Raw genomic sequence first — 24,472 nt, 5'->3', positions numbered from 1 at the left:
AAGACAGAGCATGTTTTCACCAGAATCATTAAGCATAGGGCTACTCACCACACAGATGTATAGGCCGTAATTCATCCCCATGCAGTGTTCAATGTGGAGTTGTTCATCCATTCCGAAAATTCAAAACAACTGGCAGAATAAACTAATATCTGCATAGCGAAAAGACAGATTTTGTAACCCTGAAAAATTATTTTAACTTGCCAAATTGAGCCCCGTTTTAAAAAATAAAAAAACTGTTTTAGACGCGAGATGCGCCTCACTTTGCAGTTGCAACTTTTTTTCATTTGGAAAAATAATCAGTTATTACTTTTTTTTTACTATAAAATAGGTGTCTTGATTATGATAAGGGCTGGGGAAATAAGAGCTTCTTGTCTGCTAAATGAACAATATAAGGCTATGCCATTGCATAGCCATAGGCTTCTACAAGCAGTCGCCACTGCTGAGGTTACTGCCTATTTGAAGATTGTGTTTCACGATATAGTTGATATTACGGTTTCATTAAATTAAATTGCTCATGCTTTTTTATTGAATGAATATATATGGGTCAATTTAGCAATTAGGATTTATTATCTCTAATGGTTATGATAAATGAGGCATTGTCGCAACACTTGGCATAGGCCTATAGATAAATGCACACATTTCTTTACAGTGCGGGCCTTATGTTCTAAAAAATATTTTAGTTTTCTGGAGGAAATAAAATCATGCGAGTACTTGAACAGTCAGAAAATTTCAAATGCCCCTCCCTACTAGTGTATAGCTTTTCCTGTTCTTTTAAAGCACTCTTTGAAGAATGGCAAACAATTATGCCATGTTTTTTGGCTAGACAGGCTCTACACTACAAGCTGATCTAGTGACTCATCTTTTAATTTCCTAAGGGACAGCAGCATCCTTCATGCTGTTATTATTTAAATCGCCAACGTGTGGAAGGTATGATCTTAATTTTAGAGGTGGACACCTACTTGGGTGCTGGTCCGGAAAAGATTTCACCTGCCTGTCTTACTTTGTGTAGCTAATGACTTTGAACTCACTGGATCGATGATTGTTGTTCTGTCCAGGTTGGAGACCGGCTCTGACTGCAGTCCTTCAGAGGCTCACACTTCAGGCTGTAGACTACACGTTCAAAGCATCAGTTTGTTGCTTTTTTGTTCTGCCTCTTCACGGCATTGCTCTTATTCTGAGTGGCTTCTTCCAGGTAGTGTTTTGTGTTATGTCTATAGCCTAGTCAGTCCAGGGGTCGGCACCAGGTGGCCCACGGGCCACAACTCACCCAAGTGATTATACATTTTTGGCCCCCTAAAGGTTTTTTGTCAAAATAAAAAATATAGATCTGGGGGGGATAAAATGATTATTTTCCAATCCAATCTCATTAGGGCTTACTTGTGGTCAATTTCAAGTGTAAAAAAAAATATAGAAGGTATATTGACAGACCAACCATCCACTCCACTTCACGGCTGAATCTAGTTGCCTGGTCATATATAATTTCCCACATCTTCATTCATCTATCACGTCAATAGAAGGTCTGTCAATTAGGTATGGCGCTTTAGAGTTCTTTGTTGGTTGGAAACTGCAGCACTCGAAACAGCTGTAAACCCAGAATTGTTGGATTTGGCCTCTCAAACATTGAGTGTGTGTCAAAGTTGCACACAGGGAAGACTTTAAGGCTCATGGGACAGTCCTTCAGTCCTTCAGATGTCTGGGTGTGCACATGTTTTCAATCTCTGAAAACTGAGAGAAGAGCGCCTGAGCCTGGATGCATAAACTCAAAGGATGCAAGGATCTGTCAACATGGAGGAGAGGGTGGATGGACAGCTTGTGTTGAAAACATGAGCCAAGATTCCCTCTTCGCTGCTATGTGCTAAGTGAAACAATGCTAAGGATATAATAACAATAATGCTAATATTTACACCGCCTCTTTCACGGACTTGCACTGTTGGGAGGTTGAATCATTTCACTCAAAGTGAGCGTCATAACTCAGAGAAGAACGTGAAAACAATCTTGCAACCTTTCGGTTACTAGTCCAACGCTCTAACCACTAGGCTACCTGCCGCCCCAACATGCTGGACAAATGGACACTTTGGGTGATTTAGGGTAGCCTACTTTCATTTGAAAGACCTCACCCTGAACCCCAAAAATGTTTGACCATGTAACAGAACTATGTACCCAAGCCACATTTGATTTTACCATAAGAATTGCTGTTCGGGGATAATAAAGAGACTTTACTCTAACTTTTTGTTTGAACACAGTGTACAAAACATTAGGAACACCTGCTCGTTCCATGACATAGACTGAACAGGTGAATCCAGGTAAAGCTATGATCCCATATTGATGTCACTTGTTAAATCCACTTTAATCAGTGTAGATTAGGAGGGGGGGGGGGCAGGTTAAATCCTTGAGACAATTGAGACATGGATTGTGTATGTGTTCCATTTTCAGAGGGTGAATGGGCAAGACAAAATATTAATATAAATAAGTGCCTTTTAACCGGGGTATGGTAGTAGGTGGCAGGCGCACAGGTTTGTGTGTGTCAAGAACTGCAACGCTGCTGAGTTTTTCACACTCAACAGTTTCCTGTGTGTATCAAGAATTGTCCAACACTCAAAGGACATACAACTTGACACAACTGTGTGAAGCATTGGAGTAAATATAGACTGGCATCCCTGTGGAACGCTTTCGACACCTTGTAGTCCATGCCCCGACGAATTGAGGCTGTTCTGAGGGCACTCAGTGTATTTCTGGGAAACATGAAGTGTCATCATCACCCCTGACCCATTGCTCTGAGATAAAACAGTGATACCTTTTTCCTTCTCTTTCAGGTCGGCTTTATGCCATGCAGACAGGAATGAAACTGGACAGCAAAACCCCAGAATGTCGGAAGTTTCTTGTGCAACTGATGGATCAGTTAGAAACGGTGAGATACTTAGTCAGCTACACTAAAGGTTGGATACAGCCTTTGGAACGTTTAAACAAGTTTGCACACAATGACACATTCATCTACTATTTCCTAATTGTCTTCACATAATGATTTGTTGATTTTTGGGTAAGATATCATAATGTAGTTATCATAATGTACTACTTTATATTCCTTGTTAATTCTATCTATTTCCTCTATTCTGTACCAATATCCACTAAATGAAGCTTATCACGCCGTGAATGTCTGAGGGCAGTTTAGTAATGAATATCTTCAAAGCCATTGGCCGTTAAGTGCACTTTAGGAGTCTTGACATTTGACTATTTTCAAAGCTAGTCAGGAACAGGCCTTTCAGTGGATTCAGTTTCCCTTCAGAAGTGGATTTTGGCACTGCCTCTCAAAAAGGACATTAACAACAAAGCGGCAGCCTCCCTTGATTGAGTTCTGCGAACACGATTGATATGTCTGCACCTCATCATTTTCAATTAAAAGAGTGAAATACTCTTTGATTCCAAACATCTGTAATGTAATTGCTGAATGATCTAAATATAGGAGGAATTTTTTGATTTACGTTTTCAAATTTCTCAAAAGGTGAATGCCAAATGTAATTTCTGCTTGTTTTGAGGGTCTAGCAGTTATTCTTTACCTTGTCCATCAGATATTCATATCTCTAATCGATAATAATGTAGCCCCTAGATTCGATTAGGTCTACTTTTAAAGATTTCCAAGGAGAAATTGGAATCTTTGAGATAGTTGGATCACACATTTAGTCAAAGCTTCGGTAAGACTGCAATCTGAACCACCATTAGTTACGGAATGCTTGCCTTTTGAATAATGGATTCCTTCAGAAATGTACTTCCGATATTTCTTGAGTGGAAATGCGAGACATGCAATAAAAAAAAACATCTGCTTTGAGTTTTAAGCTCTGTGTTTAATGTAAGACCTGATCGGCATATACAGTGTGTTAGGAAAGTATTCAGACACCTTGACTTTTTCTACATCTTGTTACGTTACAGCCTTATTCTAAAGTGGATTAAATCGTTTCCCCCCCATCATAAATCTACACACAATACCCCATAATGACAAAGCAAAAACTATGTGTTAAAAACTGAAATATCACATTTACACAAGTTTTCAGACCCTTGACTCAGTACTTTGTTGAAACACGTTTGGCAGCGATTACAGCCTCAAGTCTTCTTGGGTATGACGCTACACGTTTGGCACTCCTGTATTTAGGGAGTTTCTCTCATTCTTCTCTTTAGATGCTCTCAAGCTGTGTCAAGTTGGATGGGGAGCATTGCTGCACAGCTATTTTCAGGTCTCCCCAGAGATGTTAGATCGGGTTCAAGTCCGGGCTCTGGCTGGGCCTCTCAAGAACATTCAGAGACTTGTCCAGAAGCCACTCCTGCATTTTCTTGGCTGTGTGCTTAGGTTTGTTGTCCTGTTGGAAGGTGAACCTTCGCCCCCAGTCTGAGTTTCTGAGCGCTCTGGAGCAGGTTTTCATCAAGGATCTTTCTACTTTGTTTCGTTCATCTTGTCATCATCCTGGCTAGTCTCCCAGTCCCTGCAGCTGAAAAACATCCCCACAGCATGATCCTGCCACCACAATGCTTCACTGTAAGGATGGTGCCAGGTTTCCTCCAGACCTGACACTTGGCATTCAACAGATCAGAGAGTCTTGTTTCTCATGGTATGAGAGTCCTTCAGGTGCCTTTTGGCAAACTCCAAGCGGCTGTCATGTGCCTTTTACTGAGGAGTGGCTTCCGTCTGGCCACTCTACCGTAAAGAGATGGTTCTCCTTCTGGAAGGTTCTCCCATCTCCACAGAGGAACTCTGGAGCTCTGTCAGAGTGACCATCGAGTTTTTGGTCACCTCCCTGACCAAGACCCTTCTCCCCTGATTGCTAAGTTTGGCCTAGCAGCCAGCTCTAGGATGAGTTTTGGTGGTTCCAAACTTCTTCCACTTAAGAATGATGGAGGCCACTGTGTTCTTGGGGACCTTCAATGCTGCAGAAATCTTTGGGTACCCTTCCCCAGATCTGTGCCTCGACACAATTCTGTCTCGGAGCTCTACGGACAATTCCTTCGACCTCATGGCTTAGTTTTTGCCCTGACATGCACTGTCAACTGTGGGACCTTTATATAGACTAGTGTGTACCTTTCCAAATCATGTCCAATCAAGTTGTAGAAACATTTCAAGTATGATTAACGGAAACAGGATGCACCTGAGCTCAATTTCGAGTCTCATAGCAAAGGATCTGAATACTTATGAAAATGAGGTATTTCTGTTTTTATTTTTAATACATTTGCAAACAAATCTGAACCTGTTTTTGCTTTGTCATTATGGGGTAATGTGTGTAGATTAATGAGACATTTGTTATTTAATACATTTTAGAATAAGACTGTAACGTGGAAAAAGTCAAGGGGTCTGAATTCTTTAAAAATGCGCTGTATTGTCCTTGAGATTTTCTTAAGGTTTTAATGCAACATGGGTGTTCTCTCTCACACTGTAGCCAACTCTTGATACGTCACATTTGCACATCCTTCGGTAAGGAATGTTTGTTAGATGTCATGGAAAAGAAGCAACTTTAATAACCAATACATTCTTATGTGAAAGAGAACGGTTATATCATATTATGAAAAAATTGTAATTTCTTAACTATCCTATCTGTTAATTGTTTCCTTTGAGAAAATGTAAGAGCACTGTATTCTCATCAAGAGTTCAAAAGACTGGGTGTATGGTCTTCCTCTGAAAGAGGAGCGGGAAACAACCTCTGGATGCTGTTTACTCAGGGATTTTTATAGAGCTAGTGTCTCAGCCAGCGAGAGCCCATACCTGGTGGGTGCATCCAGTTTTAAAGGGCTTGAAGAAGGTGGTGAAGAAACTTCTATGAAATACAGCTTTGACCTGTCACAGATTATGTCAATGTGGACTCGGGACAGATTGTTAAACTTCTTTTGTTTTATGTCTTGCGCCTTGTATGATATTTCTGGAAGTTAATGTGAAATCATTGTTTTATTTTTCCTCCCTAATCATGGGAACATTAATGAGACTTTCATTCCATTCCAGAAGAGAAAGCACAGTATGAAATTGAAGATGGTGCCGAAGAACATGGCTGAAGATTTACATTCTCCCAACCAATTGTGCAATTTTTTGTTTTGTTTTGTGTAACTTATTTTTTAAATGATTGTGTACATAATGTTGCTGCTACCGTCTCGTATGACCGAAAAGAACTTCTGGACATCAGAAAAGCGATTACTCATTGTGGACTGTAAGAAACTTTTTCCTTTAACGAGTCCGACGAGAAGGATATCCTGCTTTCACTGGAACAGGCACAGATCCACGCCTTTTGCGTGAAAAGACACCGGAAAAGGGGAAGCAGATCGGGGATCCTTCTGAGAATCTGTAGGCGAGCGAGTAAACTCCCATTGCCATCCGTTCTTCTTGCTAACGTGCAATCATTGGAAAATAACATTTGATTACCTACTATTAAGATTATCCTACCAACGGGACATTTAAAAACTGTAACATCTTATGTTTCACTGAGACGTGGCTGAGCGAAGAAACGGACAATATAGAGCTAGCAGGATTTTCCATGCACCGGCAGAACAGAGAAGCTACCTCTGGTAAGACACGGGGTGGGGGTGTGTGTCTTTTTGTCAATAACAGCTGGTGCACGATGTCTAATATTAAAGAAGTCTCAAGGTATTGCTCGCCTGAGGTAGAGTACCTTATGGTAAGCTGTAGACCACACTGTCTACCAAGAGAGTTCTCATCTGTATTATTCGTAGCTGTCTATTTACCATCACAAAGCGAAGCTGTCACTAAGTCCGCTCTCAACCAACTCTCTATAAGGCCATAAACAAAGAAGAAAATGCTCACCCAGAAGCAGCGCTCTTAGTGGCCGGGGACTTTAATGCAGGCAAACTTAAATCAGTTTTACCAAATTTTTACCAGCATGTCACATGTGCAACCAGGGGGGGGGGATCCTAGACCACCTTTACTCCACACACAGAGATGCATTAAAAGCTCTACCCCACCCTCCATTTGGCAAATCTGACCACAATTCTATCCTCCTGATTCCTGCTTACAAGCAAAAACTAAAGCAGGAAGTACCAGTGACTCGCTCAATGCGGAGGTGAGCAGATAACGCGGATGCTACACTACAGGACTGTTTTGCTAGCACAGACTGGAATATGTTCAGGGATTCATCTAATGGCATTGAGGAATACATCACCTCAGTCATCGGCTTCATCAATAAGTGCATCGACGACGTCGTCCCCACAGTGACTGTACGTACATATCCCAACCAGAAGCCATAAATTACAGGCAACATCCGCATCGAGCTAGAGCTGCCGCTTTCAAGGAGCGGGAGACAAATCCGGACGCTTATAAGAAATCCCGCTATGCCCTCAGACGAACCATCAAACAAGCAAAGCGTCAATACAGGATTAAGATTGAATCCTACTACACCGACTCTGACGCTTGTCGAATGTGGCAGGGCTTGCAAACTATTTCGAACTACAAAGGGAAACCCAGACGCGAGCTGCCATGCACAAGAGCACCAGCTGTTCTGGATGACTGTGTGATAACTCTCTCGGTAGCCGATGTGAACAAAACCTTTAAACAGGTCAACATTCACAAAGCCTGCTGGGCCAGACAGATTACCAGGACGTGTACGCAAAGCATGCGCGGACCAACTGTCAAGAGTCTTCACTGATATTTTCAACCTCTCCCTGACACAGTCTGTAATACCTACATGTTTCAAGCAGACCACCATAGTCCCTGGGCCCAGGGAAGCGAAGGTAACCTGCCTAAATTATTACCGCACCATGTCACTCACGTCGGTAGCCATGAAGTGCTTTGAAAGGCTGGTCATGGCTCACATCAACAGCATTCTCCTGGAAACCCTCCTGGAAACCCTCTAATTCGCATACTGCCCCAAAACATCCACAGATGACGCAGTCTCAATTGCACTCCACACCGCCCTGTCTCATCTGGACAAAAGGAACACCTATGTGAGAATGCTGTTCATCGACTACAGCTCAGCATTCAACACCATACTGCCCACGAAGCTCATCACTAAGCTAAGGACTCTGGGACTAAACACCTCCCTTTGCAACTGGATCCTGGACTTCCTGATGGGCTGCCCCCAGGTGGTAAGAGTAGGCAACAACACGTCTGCCACGCTGATCCTTAACACTGCGGTCGCTCAGAGGTGTGTACTTAGTCCCCTCCTGTATTCCCTGTTCACCCACGACTGCGTAGCCAAACACGACTCCAACACCATCATTAAGTTTGCTGATGACACAACAGTGATAGGCTTGTGGTGCCAGGACAACAACTTCTCCCTCAATGTGAGCAAGACAAAGGAGCTGATCGTGGACTACAGGACAAGGCGGGCCGAACAGGCCCCTATTAACATCGACGGGGCTGTAGTGGAGCAGGTTGAGAGTTTCAAGCTCCTTGGTGTCCACATCACCAACGAACTATCTTGGGCCAAACATACCAAGACAGTCGTGAAGAGGGCACGACAAAACCTTTTCCCCCTCAGGAGACTGAAAAAATTTGGCATGGGTCCCCAGATCCTCAACTTTCTACAGCTGCACCATCGAGAGCATCCTGACCGGTTCGCATCACTGCCTGGTATGGCAACTGCTCGGCATCTGACCGTTAGGTGCTACAGAGGGTAGTCCGTACAGCCAGTACATCACTGGAGCCAAGCTTCCTGCCATCCAGGACCTATATAATAGGCGGTGTCAGAGGAAAGCCCATTAAATTGTCACAGACTCCAGTTTCTCTGCAGTAGCAGAGAAAACAGTCTATAACTTTATAGACTGTTTTCTCTGCTACTGCACTGCAAGCGATAGCAGAGAAAGTCTAGGACCAAAAGGCTCCTCAACAGCTTCTACCCCCAAGCCATTAGACTGCTGAACAATTAATACAAATCGCCACCGGACAATTTACGTTGACACTCCCCCTCTTGTACACTGCTGCTACTCACGGTTTGTTTGTTACCTGTGCATAGTCACTTCACCCCCACCTACATTTACAGATGACCTCAACTAGCCTGTACCCCTGCACACTAACTCGGTACCGGTGCCCTCTGTATATAGCCTCGTTATTGTTATTTTTTTATTTTAGTCTACTTGGTAAATATTTTCTTCTTCTTGAACTGCACTGTTGGTTAAGGGCTTGTAAGTAAGCATTTCACGGTAAAGTCTACACTTGTTGTATTCGGCGCATGTTGCAAATAAAGTTTGATTTGAAGAAACAAATCTTACATCGCACCATGTGGTTCTTTATCATTTCACCTCATGACAGTTTAACATCCACTAAAGCTACACATTTTTAGGGAAACAAACAACCAATTATTATTATTTTGTGCAGAGGATGGATAATTAAGCCAATCTGTCTTTTTTGTTCTGGTATTGAAGATGAACTAAAGCTTGCTCACAGCCGGGCCCTCAGCATATTGTCCAGCACACTTGGCTCGTTTTCTCCATCGTTAAATTAGCGTTCGGGGGGGGGGGGGGGGGCTTGGGGAGCGAAGGTGTGGTGGAAGAGATGGTCTGTATTTAGGCTATACACTGATGGGCCTCTGTTTCATGGAAACGCCAGTTGTTTTTCTTTTCCTGATTGCCGCTTTGGCCGTCTTTAACATTGCACTGTCAGTCACTTCAATGCACTAGCTGCTTGTTTTTGTTGTCCTACAGTGCCTATACAGACCTGATGAGTGTCAGTAGACCTAGTTCTCGTCTGTTAGGGCTGCTTTACCCCAAGGGTAAGAAACACATTTCTCACTCATTCTGTTTTGCAATGACAGCCAAACCATCAAAGAAGATGCAGCCTTTCATGGTAATATTGTCCTGACGTATTGAACATGACTATTGTGTTTTGCTAAGCTGTTCTAGTACAACAGGGACTTCTAGAGAACCCCAGAGTAGTTTTAGTGGTGTTTTGTGATCCAAGCTGAATCCTTTGATTCAATTAGAAACGGCTGGCTCGACTTTCTAGAAAGTCGGCACACTTCTAAGTTATGTTTTTAAAGTCCTTCGCTAACACAAGTACTGTGCTGTGTGTTACCTTGTTTAAAAAAATGAATTAGCATAGGTTGAGATTTCATTAAAGCATGAACAGTACGTCCATTCAGGAGAGCAGAGGGCACCTGTTGAAATGTAACCAGTATTATTTGCTTTACTGATTTTACAAGGAAGCCTCTCTAGCAGACTGTAACATCTCAGAGAGAGGTTGGCTCTGTGACAGTGAGTGGGCTCTGTGACAGTGAGTGGGCTCTGTGACAGTGAGTGGGCTTTGCGGCTGCATTTTTGGCCGCTGGCCACAACAAACCATTAAGACACAATATGGGCACAGCAATAATTTAATTTGTCAGCTGCATGCAGTGGTTGACCATACACAGACAATGAAGTTTTGACAAAGCAAACAAGTCACAGTTATACAAATAAAAATTGTGAAAGTGAGTTTTCTAGTGTCTGTGTTACTGGTATTGTCATAGATGATTAATTGCCATGTAAGAGCGGTGTGATAAAGTAAACTGCCAGTTCTTTGCAACTGGCTTTGATGTTTCTGGTTAAATATCCTTTTGGTGAGTGCTGCTCAGCACAATATTTATTGTCCAGCACTGTTGAAATGAAAGCGGTAAAATCCACCCTTGGTTATTGTCCATGTAACGATCTGTGGGTGCATCTCCAGAGACACTCCACTCCACCATATTAGACTCTATTGAAGTGAATTCAGTGTCTGCGCTCTGCTGCATCCCAGGAATTAATTATTTACGCCATGGAAAGCCTCGCCTCACACGTTTCATGCACAGTACAGTACACACTACACTATGTATAGACTACGTCTGTGCTGTTCAGGAACCTAGGAGGAACATTGTGTCAGATGAAAGATTGATAAGCTGAAAAGTCAAAGTGAATGTACATTTTGAAACTACTCTGTATTCATTGATTGCCCTTTGTAAAATGTTTACCACTTACAGCCTGTGGTTTTTCAGGTTGAATGTGCCTACCTGCAGAACATAATTTACTTTTGTGTGATTTGATGCTGTTGTGTGTTTTTCAGATGAAGAAGGAGCTGACTGACAATGACTCAATCTCCCAGGAAGTTGTCGGCAATGCCCACATTGAAAACTATGCCTTAAAAATGTTCCTCTACGCTGACAACGAGGATCGATCTGGACGATTCCACAAGTAAGGCTACTTCTTCACTCACTGTCTTACTACCTGCTTAGCATGGGAAGAAGTCTTACTGTACTGTAGCTGCAGACAGCTGCTTGCCTCTTGAATCTCAGCATGGCAGTGGACTGTTTCCAATTTTCTGATTCCAATACGTAAGCCCTCATGATTACCATTTATTTTCACTGAACCTTGACACAAAATAATCACACTGTTGCTTTTGCACATGAAGGGTCCCTTCCAGAGTCTAAAATTAGCAACAAAGCCCTGTCTGTGTGAATAGATTGCCACAGGGGTAAGATGATTCCTATTGGCCATGCAGGTGTAGTGTTACAGGTCTGGCTGCCATAATGAGTGTGTCGTGGGCTCTGACATCAGGAGCAGGCTGGACAGTAGAGCAGAGTTTTCCAGGAACTGTGGGTGCCAGGTCAGGCCAGGCCAGCCAGGGTCTCCAGTACTGTAGGCAGGGACAGGATGCTGTCTCCTGTGTGCTGATTCCAGGCTCCAGATACAGCGCCAGACACAGTCCTGAAAATGGGAGAGAAATAACATTTGCGTTTTGCAGCTAGTAGTTAAAGGCTTCATCCATTTTTCATATGTCTGTGTGCCCATTCATCTTGTGCAATGTAGCAATTGGGATAAAAAATGTTTTCGCCTATATTTTAAGATGGCAGGTTTTCACTAATCCGCTAATTTGTTTCTAAGCAATGAGCAATGTTTCATTGAAGCCCCATTGAACTCGCTACCCAACTGATGAGTGGAAGTCAAGTCAACAGTTCTGATGATTCATATTCTTCTCCCAACAAGTAAAACGTTGATATTTTGGGGATTCCATTGAGTATAAAGGGGTAATCATATAAGCATTGGACTTTTATCCAGCTATTATGTTGTTGGCAGGTTATGGTCTTTGTATTTTCAAAAGCTTAAATCGAGTTAGTGCCAAAGTGTTGACAAATCTAATGTGGTTTCAACTTCTAAATTGATCAGGAGGCTTTAAATCCATCCGTTCCAGTGAAAGATTTATCCTTCAATTTAAAAAAAGATAGTGCATGAAAGTAGGGTCAGATAAAATATATCATAGCTGGAAGTGTGGAAGTCATTCACTGAGGTCTTGTGAGGCTCTCTGTCCAGAGCATTTGACATAATGCATGTAAATAGCCTGAGGCAGGCCCAATTTCTGTCCAATATGCTGACCTCTGCAGAGCCAGCCAGATAAAAGCCATGAAAGCACACACTGTTGTGTTGAGAATGCAGGCTAGAATGTGCTGTAAATGAACCTTCATGCTGTTTCATCCCTTTGTTTTCACATTTGCCTCCCCTTCCCCGCGACCCACCCCCTGCGTCACGAGAATCCAAATGCCAATGACGTTCATCAGATGTGTACAAGTGAGAAGTGGGCGGAGTTGGACTTCCAAATCTTTCAGTAATAGGCCTAGATCTCTTTTTGTCAACGTAGGCTAGTTGTCTTACTTCCAGCCATGTATTGTTATTCAAGATGCATTTTGTTTTCCTCTTCGTCTTACCATCTTGTTTCCACAACACGACAGTGAGACGTGCTACAAACCCACAAAAATATTGCTCAACCTTCAGTAAGGTCTGCTGAAGTAGCGGTCCGCCATGAATCGCCTCCCAGTGAACACCATCATAGTTAACCTCAGGTTCAGGTGAAGCGGTGTGGAAGGATTTACTGTGATCAACCCAGACATCAGGATGGTTTCCACGGTGCTCTGCAGTACTAGTTTTTTGCAGACCATTAAATAGGAATGGATGAAGTGTGGTCAGCCTTTGATTAATGCTGGCCGCAGACGGAGAGGGAGTGCCTGCTCTGCACTGTGTGTTGAGGAAAGGTCGCCGTATGGTTTCTGGCTCACAAAATTATTTTTCTTAGGAGATTGAAAACATTAAATATACCCAGTGTTTAATAATTGATATTTGAACAAGGAATGTACTTGAGGCCAATCTAGAGAGAGTTATATAGTATACCTATAGTATGTATTGATGACATCATTTCTGTTTGTCTGGTAAAACTGGTGCCAGCAGTGGTATGTAGACAAATACATACAACCACATTTGAAGAAATGTGAAAATACAAATAAAACACGCTTGTCTTCAAGTCGGGATAACGAGAAGTAGGCTATATTAATATTCCACTTCGGCACAAAAAAAGCTTTGATTTACAAGAAATTTGATCTACATAAACAAGCTATAAATGTTACGTTCTGTCATGTGTGGAGGTGCAGAGTTGAATGTTTATGGGAACTAATCCTGAATAGGAAACTTCCTTCAGCTTTTCAATACATTGGTCGACTTTCCACTCTGCTCTGCTCCACGACAAGCCTTACATTGACATGGCACACCTCTGCGCTGGAAGCCCCCAGAAAGCAAGCCCCTATGTTTCTGTGTTTTTACGGCCTTGTGTTTTATGCTTCCTGGAACCAGCTGTGGGATTTTATGACATTTTTCTTCCTGTCCTGTGATCTACACTGAATTCCCATAAGTGGTATCGCCTCTGAACTCTGACTCCAGACCCACAGTCCTCTCTTTTAGTGTCATAGTTTGATATTTACAGACCTGTTTGGTTCCTTGGATCCAATTATCATTCAAATTCATAAGAGACAAATCCACATACACTACATTGGCAAAAGTCACCTGGCTCGCAGTCCACGTTCCAATTCATCCCAAAGGTGTTCGATGGGGTTGAGGTTAGGGCTCTGTGCAGGCCAGTCAAGTTCTTCTACACCGATCTCGACAAACCATTTCTGTATGGATCTTGCTTTGTACACAGGGGCATTGTCATGTTGAAACAGCCAAAGGCCTTCCCCAAACTGTTGCCACAAAGATGGAAGCACAGAATCGTCTAGAAGGCTGTAGCATTAAGATTTCCCTTCACTGGAACTAAGGGGCCTAGCCCGAACCATGAAAAACAGCCCCAGACCATTATTCCTCCACCAACCTTTACAGTTGGTACTGTGCATTCAGGCAGGTGTAGCGTCCTCCTGGCATCCACCAAACCCAGATTCATCCGTCGGACTGCCTGATGGTGAAGTGATTCATCACTCCAGAGAACGCATTTCCACCAATGGCGGCGAGCTTTACACCACTCCAGCCGATGCTTGGCATTGCACATGGTGATCTTAGGCTTGTGTGTGGCTGCTCGGCCATGGAAACCCATTTCATGAAGCTCCCGACGAACAGTTCTTGTGCCGACGTTGCTTCCATAGGCAGTTTGGAACTCACTAGTGAGTGTTGCAGCCGAGGACGGATGATTTTTACGTGCTTCAGCACTCTGTGGTCCCATTCTGTGAGCTTGTGTGGCCTGCAACTTCTCAGCTGAACCGTTGTTGCACCTAGACGTTTCCACTTTACAATAACAGCACTTACAGTTGACCGGGGCAGCTCTAGCAGGGGAGAAATTTGAAGAAAAGGTGGCATCCTATGACGATGCCACGTTGAAAGTCACTTCAGTAAGGCCATTCTACTGCCAACGTTTGTCTTAATAATAATAATATTTATTTATTTATTTGTATTGTCCATGGAGATTGCATGACTATATGCTTGATTTTATACACCTGTCAGCAACCGGTATGACTGAAAAAAACTGAATCCACTGATTTGAAGGGGTGTCCACATACTTTTGTGTATATATAGTGTATTTGATAATTATAGAATTATCCATGTTCTGTGACGCAGCCTTATCCGTTCTTGTAGAAGACATTTGTCACAGTTGGCAGGTTTAAAACACTTGGGTCTAATGACTTCAGTATGCCTTAATTAACTTTTTTTTTTGTCTCTCTTTGTAGGAATATGATTAAGTCCTTCTATACATCTAGCCTTTTGTTAGATGTCCTGTCAGTTTTCGGCGAGTTATCGGAGGAGGTAAGTTAAAAAAAAAAAAAAAAAAAAAAAACACACACAAAAAAAGCATTTTTGACATGTTTTTCACCTGGGATTCAAACCTGTGAGCTTTCAGTTACTGGCCCAACGTTCCTAATCACTAGGCTACCTGCAGCGCATACTATATTGAATACACTTATCCTACTGTATAGGGCCTAGAAACTACTGTAACTACATCTACCTTTTTATTTCAGCATATCAATTAATATGTGTGAAGTAATATGAACTGACTAGCCACAATTCCATCCGTCCATCAGTCTACGGCTGCTCTCAAAGACATAGAAAATCCAAGAGAAGAGAAAATATGAGGAATTTCTATTTGATCTACTCATTCCAGTCGTGAGATTACTGACTGGAAAACAGTGTGTTCCTGGAAACAGCTTGTAACATATAGAGCCTCTCCAGTCTAGAACTGTAGACAACTAGACATTACTAGACAGGGTGTTTCTCAGAATGCATACTACAGTGCTCCACACTCTCATGATCCGAGTGCATTCTCCGACCACGTTCTTTTGACTACGTCCTTCTGAGGACGAGAGTGTGGAGAATGCACACAACAATACATTTGAGAAGCACTAGCACTCCCCCTACTGTGTCTGTATTACCTCAAGCCCCCTCATTCACAGGAACCTCTTTCAGCCAGCACAATGGCAACAATGGACGAAACAAGATATACACAACGCAAACGCTTTACTTCATAAATATCAGCTAGATTTGTGAATTTTAATAATCTAGCTATCCAGCTAGTTAAACAGGCAAAAATTACCTAAAACTAATGTTATGCAAGGTAGATGTACCTTTTTCGTGTGTACCTACCAATTCTTCATGGCTAGCCAGTTAGCTCCAACTGTCTTCCAGCCAGGACAACAATGGCAATAGAGACGAAACAAGACACACACACACACACACACACACACAAAGCAACTTGCATCGATGCATGCTTCAAAATATGTACAAACGGAGTATGCATTTGTGAAGTGCCCTCCCGTGCTCTGTTTTGTATACTTTGATTTGGATTCTGACCCTCCCGTGCTCCAATTTGCGTGCTCGGAGCACGGCAGTATGCATTTTGAGAAACACCCATAGACCCCATCTCAGCAGCTGCAACTGTGGGCTTATTAAAGCTTCTCTCTCCATGGCTACAGATGGCTTTTCTACTGAGGGAAGTGGCCTGTGGCAGACAACAGACAATGTTTCATTGAGTGGCTTGTCTCTCCCTAAGGGCCAGGCATTTTCCTGCTGCAGATAGCTCATTGGAGAGGCTGCTTTACAACTCAGTTTTTTTTCTCTGTAACACTAACCCAGACAATGGAGTCTCACAGTTCCCTGCTCGCTGATTGCTGTATATACTTTTTTTATACAAAGCACGTCACGATGCATTGTGGGAGATTGGATTTCTTACAGAAAAAAAGGACATTTCATCACTAGAGAGTGGAGGACCCAAACTTTTAGAAAATGGTGATTGAGGGAGTATGTTGAGACTATTAAGTGTGAGCTCTAATCATAGCTACCATCAGTCCTAAACTTCCCCTCAGGGCTAGCATGCTGTTATCTCCAGGGATAATTTAGATTAGAATTATGATTGTGTGTGTTAGTTGCTTCAGAAAGAAATGTATTCATTGTATTAATTTTGCTAAGTCATTTTGAAAGAAACCACCTGGATGTACTGGTTTGGAAGAACCCTTGTGGCTGAAGTGAATGTGTAGTTTAGGACATTGAAGTTTTGTTTTCTCCAAAGGAAGCTCCTCAATGAATTTCCATTTAATTAATCAACAGATAAGATTAACAGGCGGAGAACTTTTAAATTAGGTGCATAGAACTTCTAATGAATTTGGTGACATGGGTGTTAGACCACAGTTATTGCTTCACCCACTCCCCTTCCATCCCTTTACCGTAAGCCTAAGGAAAATAAATATAGTCCTACCTTAAGCCTTTCATCCAGTCTCCATTGTTTAACTAATTGCTTTTAATTCCACATCTCTTATCTTGAATATGTCTGTGTTTTATTTACTCCCTCTCCTCCCTGTCTCCCTTGTTCCTTTCCCTTTTTCAGAACATCCAGCACAGGAAGTATGCGAGATGGAAGGCCACTTATATCCACAACTGTCTGAAGAGTGGTGAAACCCCACAGGCTGGCCCTGATGGCTATGAGGAGGAAACGTATGGTAAGGACTGATATTATATCAGCACTGCCACCCAAACAAACAGTGTCTCCCGTTAAGAAAATACCTCTTCTCCTGGCCTTTCCTTCAGGAGCCTTTAGACCCGCTTTCCTCCGTCTGGGTGACGTGGTACTTCAGTTAGTAAAGGTTAGCCGTCATTGTGCGCCTTATAGTGGCTTGCAAAAGTGTTCACCTCCCCCTGGCATTTTTCCTGTTTTGTTGACTTACTTCCTGGAATTAAAATAGATTTTTTGGGCGGGTTGTATCATTTGATTTACACAACATGCCTACCACTTTGAAGATACAAAATATTTCTTATTGTGAAACAAACAAGAAATAAGACAAAAAAACTGAACTTGAGCATGCATAACTATTCACCCCCCCCCCCCCCCCCAGGGCAATTACAGTGGCAAGTCTCTTGGGGTATGTCTCTATAAGCTTGGCACATCTACTCTCTGGGATTTTTTCCATTCTTCAAAGCATAACTGCTCCAGCTCCTTCAAGTTGGATGGGTTCCGTTGCTGTACACCAATCTTTAAGTCATACCACAGATTCTGAATTGGATTGCGTTCTGGGCTTTGACTAGGCCATTCCAAGACATTTACATCTTTACCCTTAAACCACTCGAGTATTGCTTTAGCAGTATGCTTAGGGTCATTGTCCTGCTGAAAGGTGAACCTCCGTCCCAGTCTCAAATCCCAGGAAGACTGAAACAGGTTTCCCTCAAGAATTTCCCTGCAGCATCCATCATTCCTTCAACTCTGACCAGTTTCCCAGTCCCTGCTGATGGGAAAAACATCCCCACAGCATGATGCTGACACCACCATGCTTTGCTGTGGGGATGGTCCTCTCGGGGTGATGAGAGGTGTTGGGTTTGCGCCAGACATAGCGTTTTCCTTGATGGCCAAAAATAGCATTAATACAACAAAACTAATTCAAAACACACTCCTTTAGTTTACACCAAAGTTAAAGCCTATTAGCCATGTTGTCAGTCATAGCCTACTTTCTGGTGTAGTTCATCTCTTTTGTTAGGGAAGAGCAACGTCCCTCCCCTCCCGCCTGTTGTGAATCTGGGCCTCCCTCTGTAAGTGGTGACATCATGCAGGGTTATTCCCACTGAGGTGTAACATTGCCAAGAGAAAGCTGATATTATACTCTCTCCTCTCTCTCGTATTGCGTCTAACTCAGTCCACACGCATCATAATCTTATCACTGCATCTTCCTGTTTTTCACGTCTGCCAAACACCTCAGGAAGAGGGTGGCCCGCTGCTACTCGTCAAATGAAAATATGAAAACATGCTGCGGGGTGAAAATGGAAAAGAAAATTGGATGTGTTTCAATGATAAACAGTGACTGTAATTTAGGTGGTCATTTTGTAATTTCGACTTTGATTTTGAGTCTTGAGTTGGTTGATTTGGTTTTACTGTATTTTTATATGGGATAGACTTTCAGAGTTTTTGTATTCAATTAGGTTGTTTTGAGAAGCATTTTTTTCTTCATTTAATTGCTTGTACTCTTACAACCAGTAATAATATTTTCTTATGTTAACACCTTTTATTTGACCTGTTTTAAAGTGGTTAAATGCGGAAGACACATTTCAGTTGAAGGCATTCAGTTATACAACTGACTAGGTATCCTAATGAAACATGTGGGAATAAATCTTGCTTTGTTTAGAGGCCACAGTAACTGTTGTCTCTGATACATATTTCCTTAACTTTCCACTTCCGAGGAGGAGATGATTAGCAATGGGAAAGGGATGGAGGAAAACACTCTTGTTGAATTGATGGAAAGCCAATAGGAAGCAACTTTGTTGATGAGCATATTTTCCCAGAGCTTCAACCATGGTGCTGAACCCTGGTACTGACATGTTCCGATGGAAGAGAGAGCGCGCCATGCTTCCATCTGGGTAGAACAAACAAGTGCAAGCTTCATGCCATGTTGCCCACCAGTCTAGTCGGAGAAGGCACGTTTGTTTTGTAGCCATGCCACCAAAAGATGGAAACTAGTACAGACGGATTCATTAACATTTCATAAGAAATATGGTCACATCTCAAATAACAAAGGTGTTAAGGGCAAAGCCTGGAAAGGGGTGACATTTCGGGAGAGTTTCTCTCCAATTTAACTTCAAAAGCTGCAAATACTCAACATTCAACATTCTCACGCTGTCATAGGCAAAGGTATCAATAATGTATTGAAGTTTCTTTTCTAGTCCATCATTGGATGGCTCTTTCAGAATACTCAGTACCTCTGGAGTCCCCAATGCCATTTTTGAGAGTGACTTTTGGCCAAGCAGAGGACTGTCATCAGCTCAGCTCTAAGAATCAGCACATATGTTTCGAGGCTACTTTGTTTGAATCTTATAATTGGGTTCGTAAATGTATAATTTATGAGAGTCCTTTGGATATTAGGAGAGTTTCAGTGCAGTGGATCAATGGTCTGTGATTTCAGAACTGAATTTAGATAGTCAGCAGTGCATTTCTTTTCAAACTTGGAGACTGTCTGTCCTATGCACATGGCAGCAGGCAACTCAAATGTGAAACAACATTCCGAGCCTATTCACACCCATTTAAAATGCCCATCACTCCCATCTGTTATTGGCACAAATCGAGATTAAGTGGACCATAAGCGAAAACGCTCAACCACTGATCCAGTCTCTCTGCCTCCTTTAACCAATTCAGACATAATGTGAGACTAACTGTGGCTTTATCTTTACTGTCTGTCTCTCACGTGGCTCTAATCGTGGGAGTTTCCTCTGATCCAAAGAGAGGGGGGGGGGGGGGGAGACATTTTATGGTTTTATCTCAGGGCAATGAAGTTCCCGCCCTGTAAGTAAGCAGGATACAAAGCTGCTTAGTGTGTGAGGCTGTGCAGGCCAGGCAGGGGGCGGCTGTGCTGTGCAGGGCTGGCTGGCTGGCCTGTGACAGACTGGAGCAAAGCAGGGGGAGTTAGGGGAGAGTGTCTGCAGGGAAACGATCCAGTTCCTGTTTCACAGCTCCATAGGGAGAGCTATCTCAGAGACCTGTTCTGGGACCAGCCCTCCCCTCCCCATCTGGGCCCTTGCGTACTCCTTCATATTATCCCTCAATACTCTGGTTCTCCCTATAGACTTGCCTTTTCGAATCATGACAAATGCAGACATACTGACATAAGCCAAGACGATTTATTTGAGTTATCCCACCCATATTATTTAACTTAGAGTCTGGGGGTAAATGGGACAATAGGCTAGAAAAACACATATTGGCAGAGAAACTGGTTTTAAGACTGACACAGATGCATATAGTTGTGGGTGGAAAAATAAATTGGCACCCTTGCACTTTTCTTTGCTTAGAATTCCGTGGCATTATTTTATAGTATGAAGAATGCGACTCTAATGACGAGTTTTTTAAAGTCTCGTGAAAGTCATACACTCTGATTTGTTTTTTTGTGCAGGCTGAACACACTTCATCAGTCTCTCATTCACAAATTGACAAGCACTTGATAATGCCTTGAATTTATGGGCTGCATACACTTTGTGTGGCCGTAATGCCCCCTAAAAAAATCCATTCCCTTTGCAGCGAGTGGCCGTTGTGCCCTTGGGCTGAATATAATAATTATAATCACCTTCTCCCAGCTGCGTGCCAAAGCACCTCTCGCATAGCACTCCATCACGTGATCGGGTCTTTCTCACAGGCAACAAGTGAAGACCGACACATCTGGGACACAACTGCGCGTGTCCTTTTCCGAGGCGCATATTGAAGATATTGGAATAACTGTCCACATTTACTTTTCGTCAGCCTTCAAGATGAGTTGGCCTAACGAACAGCAAAAGCACTAGCCTCTGTCAATCTACTATCCCCCATAGTACAACAGTTGACCTATTCTGTGCGAGAAATAAATATTCCAAACATAGTCTGGGACAGTTGTGGGATGTGATAGATCCCACATTAGTACAACCACTAGCATAAAAAAATCTGTTTTAAGCAGTGAGCCTGACTGAACAGATGTTAATGTTTGGCTGAAAATGTTGATAAACCATTAGGCTATTTCTTCACATTGTAAGTGCAGCAGTGCGAACACGGCAGTAGGCTATACGCGTGAATGTTCCATTTGCTGAAAAACACCACTCTCAAAAGTGACCACAAATGCGATTATGAATGTAATGCTTTTATTATAAAGGTGAAAATGATCTTTCCCAAACTTGAAACTTGTGTACTGCGTATGTACAGTTGAAGTCGGAAGTTTACATACACTTATGTTGGTCATTAATACTTGTTTTTCAACCACTCCACAAATTTCTTGTTAACAAACTATAGTTTTGGCAAGTCGGTTAGGACATCTACCTTGTGCATGACACACAAGTAATTTTAACTAACTTTAACTAAGTAACTCAGCGCATCTTTGCTAGACATCATGGGAAAATCAAAAGAAATCAGTCAAGACCTCAGAAAAAAATTGTCTATCTCCACAAGTCTAGTTCATCCTTGGGAGCAATTTCCAAATGCCTGAAGGTACCATGTTCATCTGTACAAACAATAGTACACCAGTATAAACACCATGGGACCACACAGCCGTCATACCGCTCAGGAAGGAGACGAGTTCTGTCTCCTAGAGATAAATGTACTTTGGTGCGAAAAGTGCAAATCAATCCCAGAACAACAGCAAATGACCTTGTGAAGATGCTGGTGCAAACGGGTATAAAGTATCTATATCCACAGTAAAACGAGTCCTATATTGACATAACCTGGAAGGCCGCTCAGCAAGGAAGAAGCCACTGCTCCAAAACCGCCATTAAAAAGCCAGACTAAGGTTTGCAACTGGTCATGGGGACAAAGATCGTACTTTTTGGAGAAATGTCCTCTGGTCTGATGAAACAAAAATAGAACTGTTTAGCCATAATGACCATTGTTATGTTTGGAGGTAAAAGGGGGAGACTTGCAAGCCGTAGAACACCATCCCAAACGTGAAGCACTGGGGTGGCAGCATCATGTTGTGTGGGTGCTTTGCTGCAGGAGGGACAGGTGCACTTCACAAAATAGATGGCTTCATGAGGGAAAAAATTGTGTATATATTGAAGCAACATCTCAAGACATCAGTCAGGAAGTTAAAGCTTGGTCGCAAATGGGTCTTCCAAATGGACAATGACCCCAAGCATACTTCCAACGTTGTGGAAAAATGGCTTAAGGACAGCAAAGTCATGGTATTGGAGTGGCAATCACAAAGCCCTGACCTCAATCCTATAGATAATTTGTTGGCAGAACGGAAAAAGCGTGTGTGAGCAAGGAGGCCTACAAACAGACTCAGTTACACCAGTCCTGTCAGGAGGAATGGGCCAAGATTTACCCAACTTATTGTGGGAAGCTTGAGGAAGGCTACCCAAAACGATTGACCCATGTTAAACAATTTACAGGCAATGCTACCAAATACTAATTGAGTGCATGTAAACTTCTGACCCACTGGGAATGCGATGAAAGAAATAAAAGCTGAAATAAATCCTCCTCTCTACTATTATTCTGACATTTCACATTCTTAAAATAAAGTTGTGATCCTAACTGACCTAAGACAGGGAATTTTTACTAGGATTAAATGTCAGGAATTGTGAAAAACTGAGTTTAAATGTATTTGGCTAAGGTGTATGTAAACTTCCGACTTCAACTCTATGCCAGTTAGGCTCTACACCTATTGTAAATCCCTTGCATGGGGCATCCAAATCACTAAGACCACCCCTTTCTATGTTAGGACATCATGAAATCAGCTGATTATCAAGGTCTTTTGGAGTGCAATGTTCAATCCAGTGTCCAAAAACTGTGTCTGTGTAGAAGGTAGTGGATCTTCCAGAAGGACCCCAAACCCAAACACCCGTAAAAAGCACCCTGGAATAGTTCAAGAAGAAACGCTGGACTGTTCTGCAGTGTCCAGCGAAGAGTCCAGACCTGAATCACATCCAATATCTATGACGAGAGCTGAGATTAGCAGTTGGTGGAGGGCACCCCTCAAACATTGAAGAATTAGAGCAGTCTGTTTCTAAAGAGTGGGACAAATTGCCAGTAGAAGGGTGCAGCAAGCTCATTGATGGCTACAATAAACATTTTTTGGCAGTTATCTTGGCCAAAAGCTGTGCAACCACATTCTAGCTCCAGGGTGCCAATAATTTTTCCCATGTACATTGTTCTACCTTTTTAAATGAAATTGGTTCTGCAATGTTGAAAATCCAATAACAAGGTGTGGGGAACAAAAGTTGTTCAAATTTCAAGAAAAGTGCCAGCTTGCCGATATGTTTTGCTGCAACTTTATATGAAAATGTGTTATCGTCTGTTTTTTATTCATCTCACACTTCCTACAGTATGTCCTAAGTGGTGTCCAATATAGCACATAGAATGTTTGATTTTTAATCTCTGAAAATACACTACATGACCATAAGTAAGTATGTATGTATGTGGACTGCTAGTCGAACATCTCATTCCAAAATCATGGGCGTTAATATGGAGTTGGACCCCCCTTTGCTGCTATAATGCCCTCATCTCTTCTGGGAAAGCATTCCACTATTTTTTGGAGCATTGCTGCAGGGACTTGCTTCCATTCAGCCATGAGCATTAGTGAAGTCAGGCACTGATGTAGGGCGATTAGGCCTGCTCGCTGTCGGTGTTCTAAATCATCCCAAAGGTGTTTGATGGGGTAGAGGTCAGGGCTGTCTGCAGGCCAGTCAAGTTCTTCCACACTGATCTCGACAAACCATTTCTGTATGGACCTCGCTTTGTGCATGGGAGCTTTGTCATGCTGAAACAGGAAAGGGACTTCCCCAAACAGTTGCCACAAAGCACAGAATCGTCTAGAATATTGTTGAAAGCTGTAGCGTTAAGATTACAGGAACTAAGGGGCCTAGCCCAAACCATGAAAAATAGCCCAGTACCATTATTCCTCCTCCACCAAACTTTACAGTTGGCACTATGCATTGGGGCAGGTAGCGTTCTCCTGGCATCCACCAAACCCAGATTCGTCCGTTGGACTGACACAAATGTGAAGCGTGATTCATCCCTCCAGAGAAAGTGTTTCCACTGCTCCACTGAGTCCAATGGTGGAGAGCTTTGCACCACTCCAGCTGACGCTTGGCATTGCGCATGGTTATCCTAGGCTTGTGTGTGGCTGCTCAGCCATGGTTACCGATTTCATGAAACTCCAGACGAACAGTTATTGTGCTGACGTTGCTTCCATAGGCAGTTTGGAACACGGTAGTGTTACAGTCGGTTCCGTTCTGTGAGCTTGGGTGGTCTACCACTTTGCGTATGAGCCGTTCTTGCTCATATACGTTTCCACTTCACAGTAACAACACTTAC

General features: G+C 42.7%; 1 protein-coding gene across 1 annotated transcript in view; it reads left to right on the top strand.

The window, feature by feature from the left end:
- Positions 1 to 24,472, top strand: part of LOC129817459 (vacuolar protein sorting-associated protein VTA1 homolog) — a 45,408-nt gene that overhangs the window by 8,214 nt on the left and 12,722 nt on the right. Inside the window, exons 2-5 of the mRNA XM_055872730.1 lie at positions 2,814 to 2,908; positions 10,994 to 11,121; positions 14,907 to 14,982; positions 17,054 to 17,165. Of these exons, the coding sequence (XP_055728705.1) occupies positions 2,814 to 2,908; positions 10,994 to 11,121; positions 14,907 to 14,982; positions 17,054 to 17,165 (411 nt within the window). The remainder of the gene's footprint in view (positions 1 to 2,813; positions 2,909 to 10,993; positions 11,122 to 14,906; positions 14,983 to 17,053; positions 17,166 to 24,472) is intronic.

The sequence above is a fragment of the Salvelinus fontinalis genome, chromosome 20 (genome assembly GCF_029448725.1).
Source record: "Salvelinus fontinalis isolate EN_2023a chromosome 20, ASM2944872v1, whole genome shotgun sequence".
Classification (NCBI taxonomy): Eukaryota; Metazoa; Chordata; class Actinopteri; order Salmoniformes; family Salmonidae; genus Salvelinus; species Salvelinus fontinalis.
The sequence above is the reverse complement of the archived record's forward strand: the minus strand, read 5'-3'. Positions and strand labels throughout refer to the sequence as shown.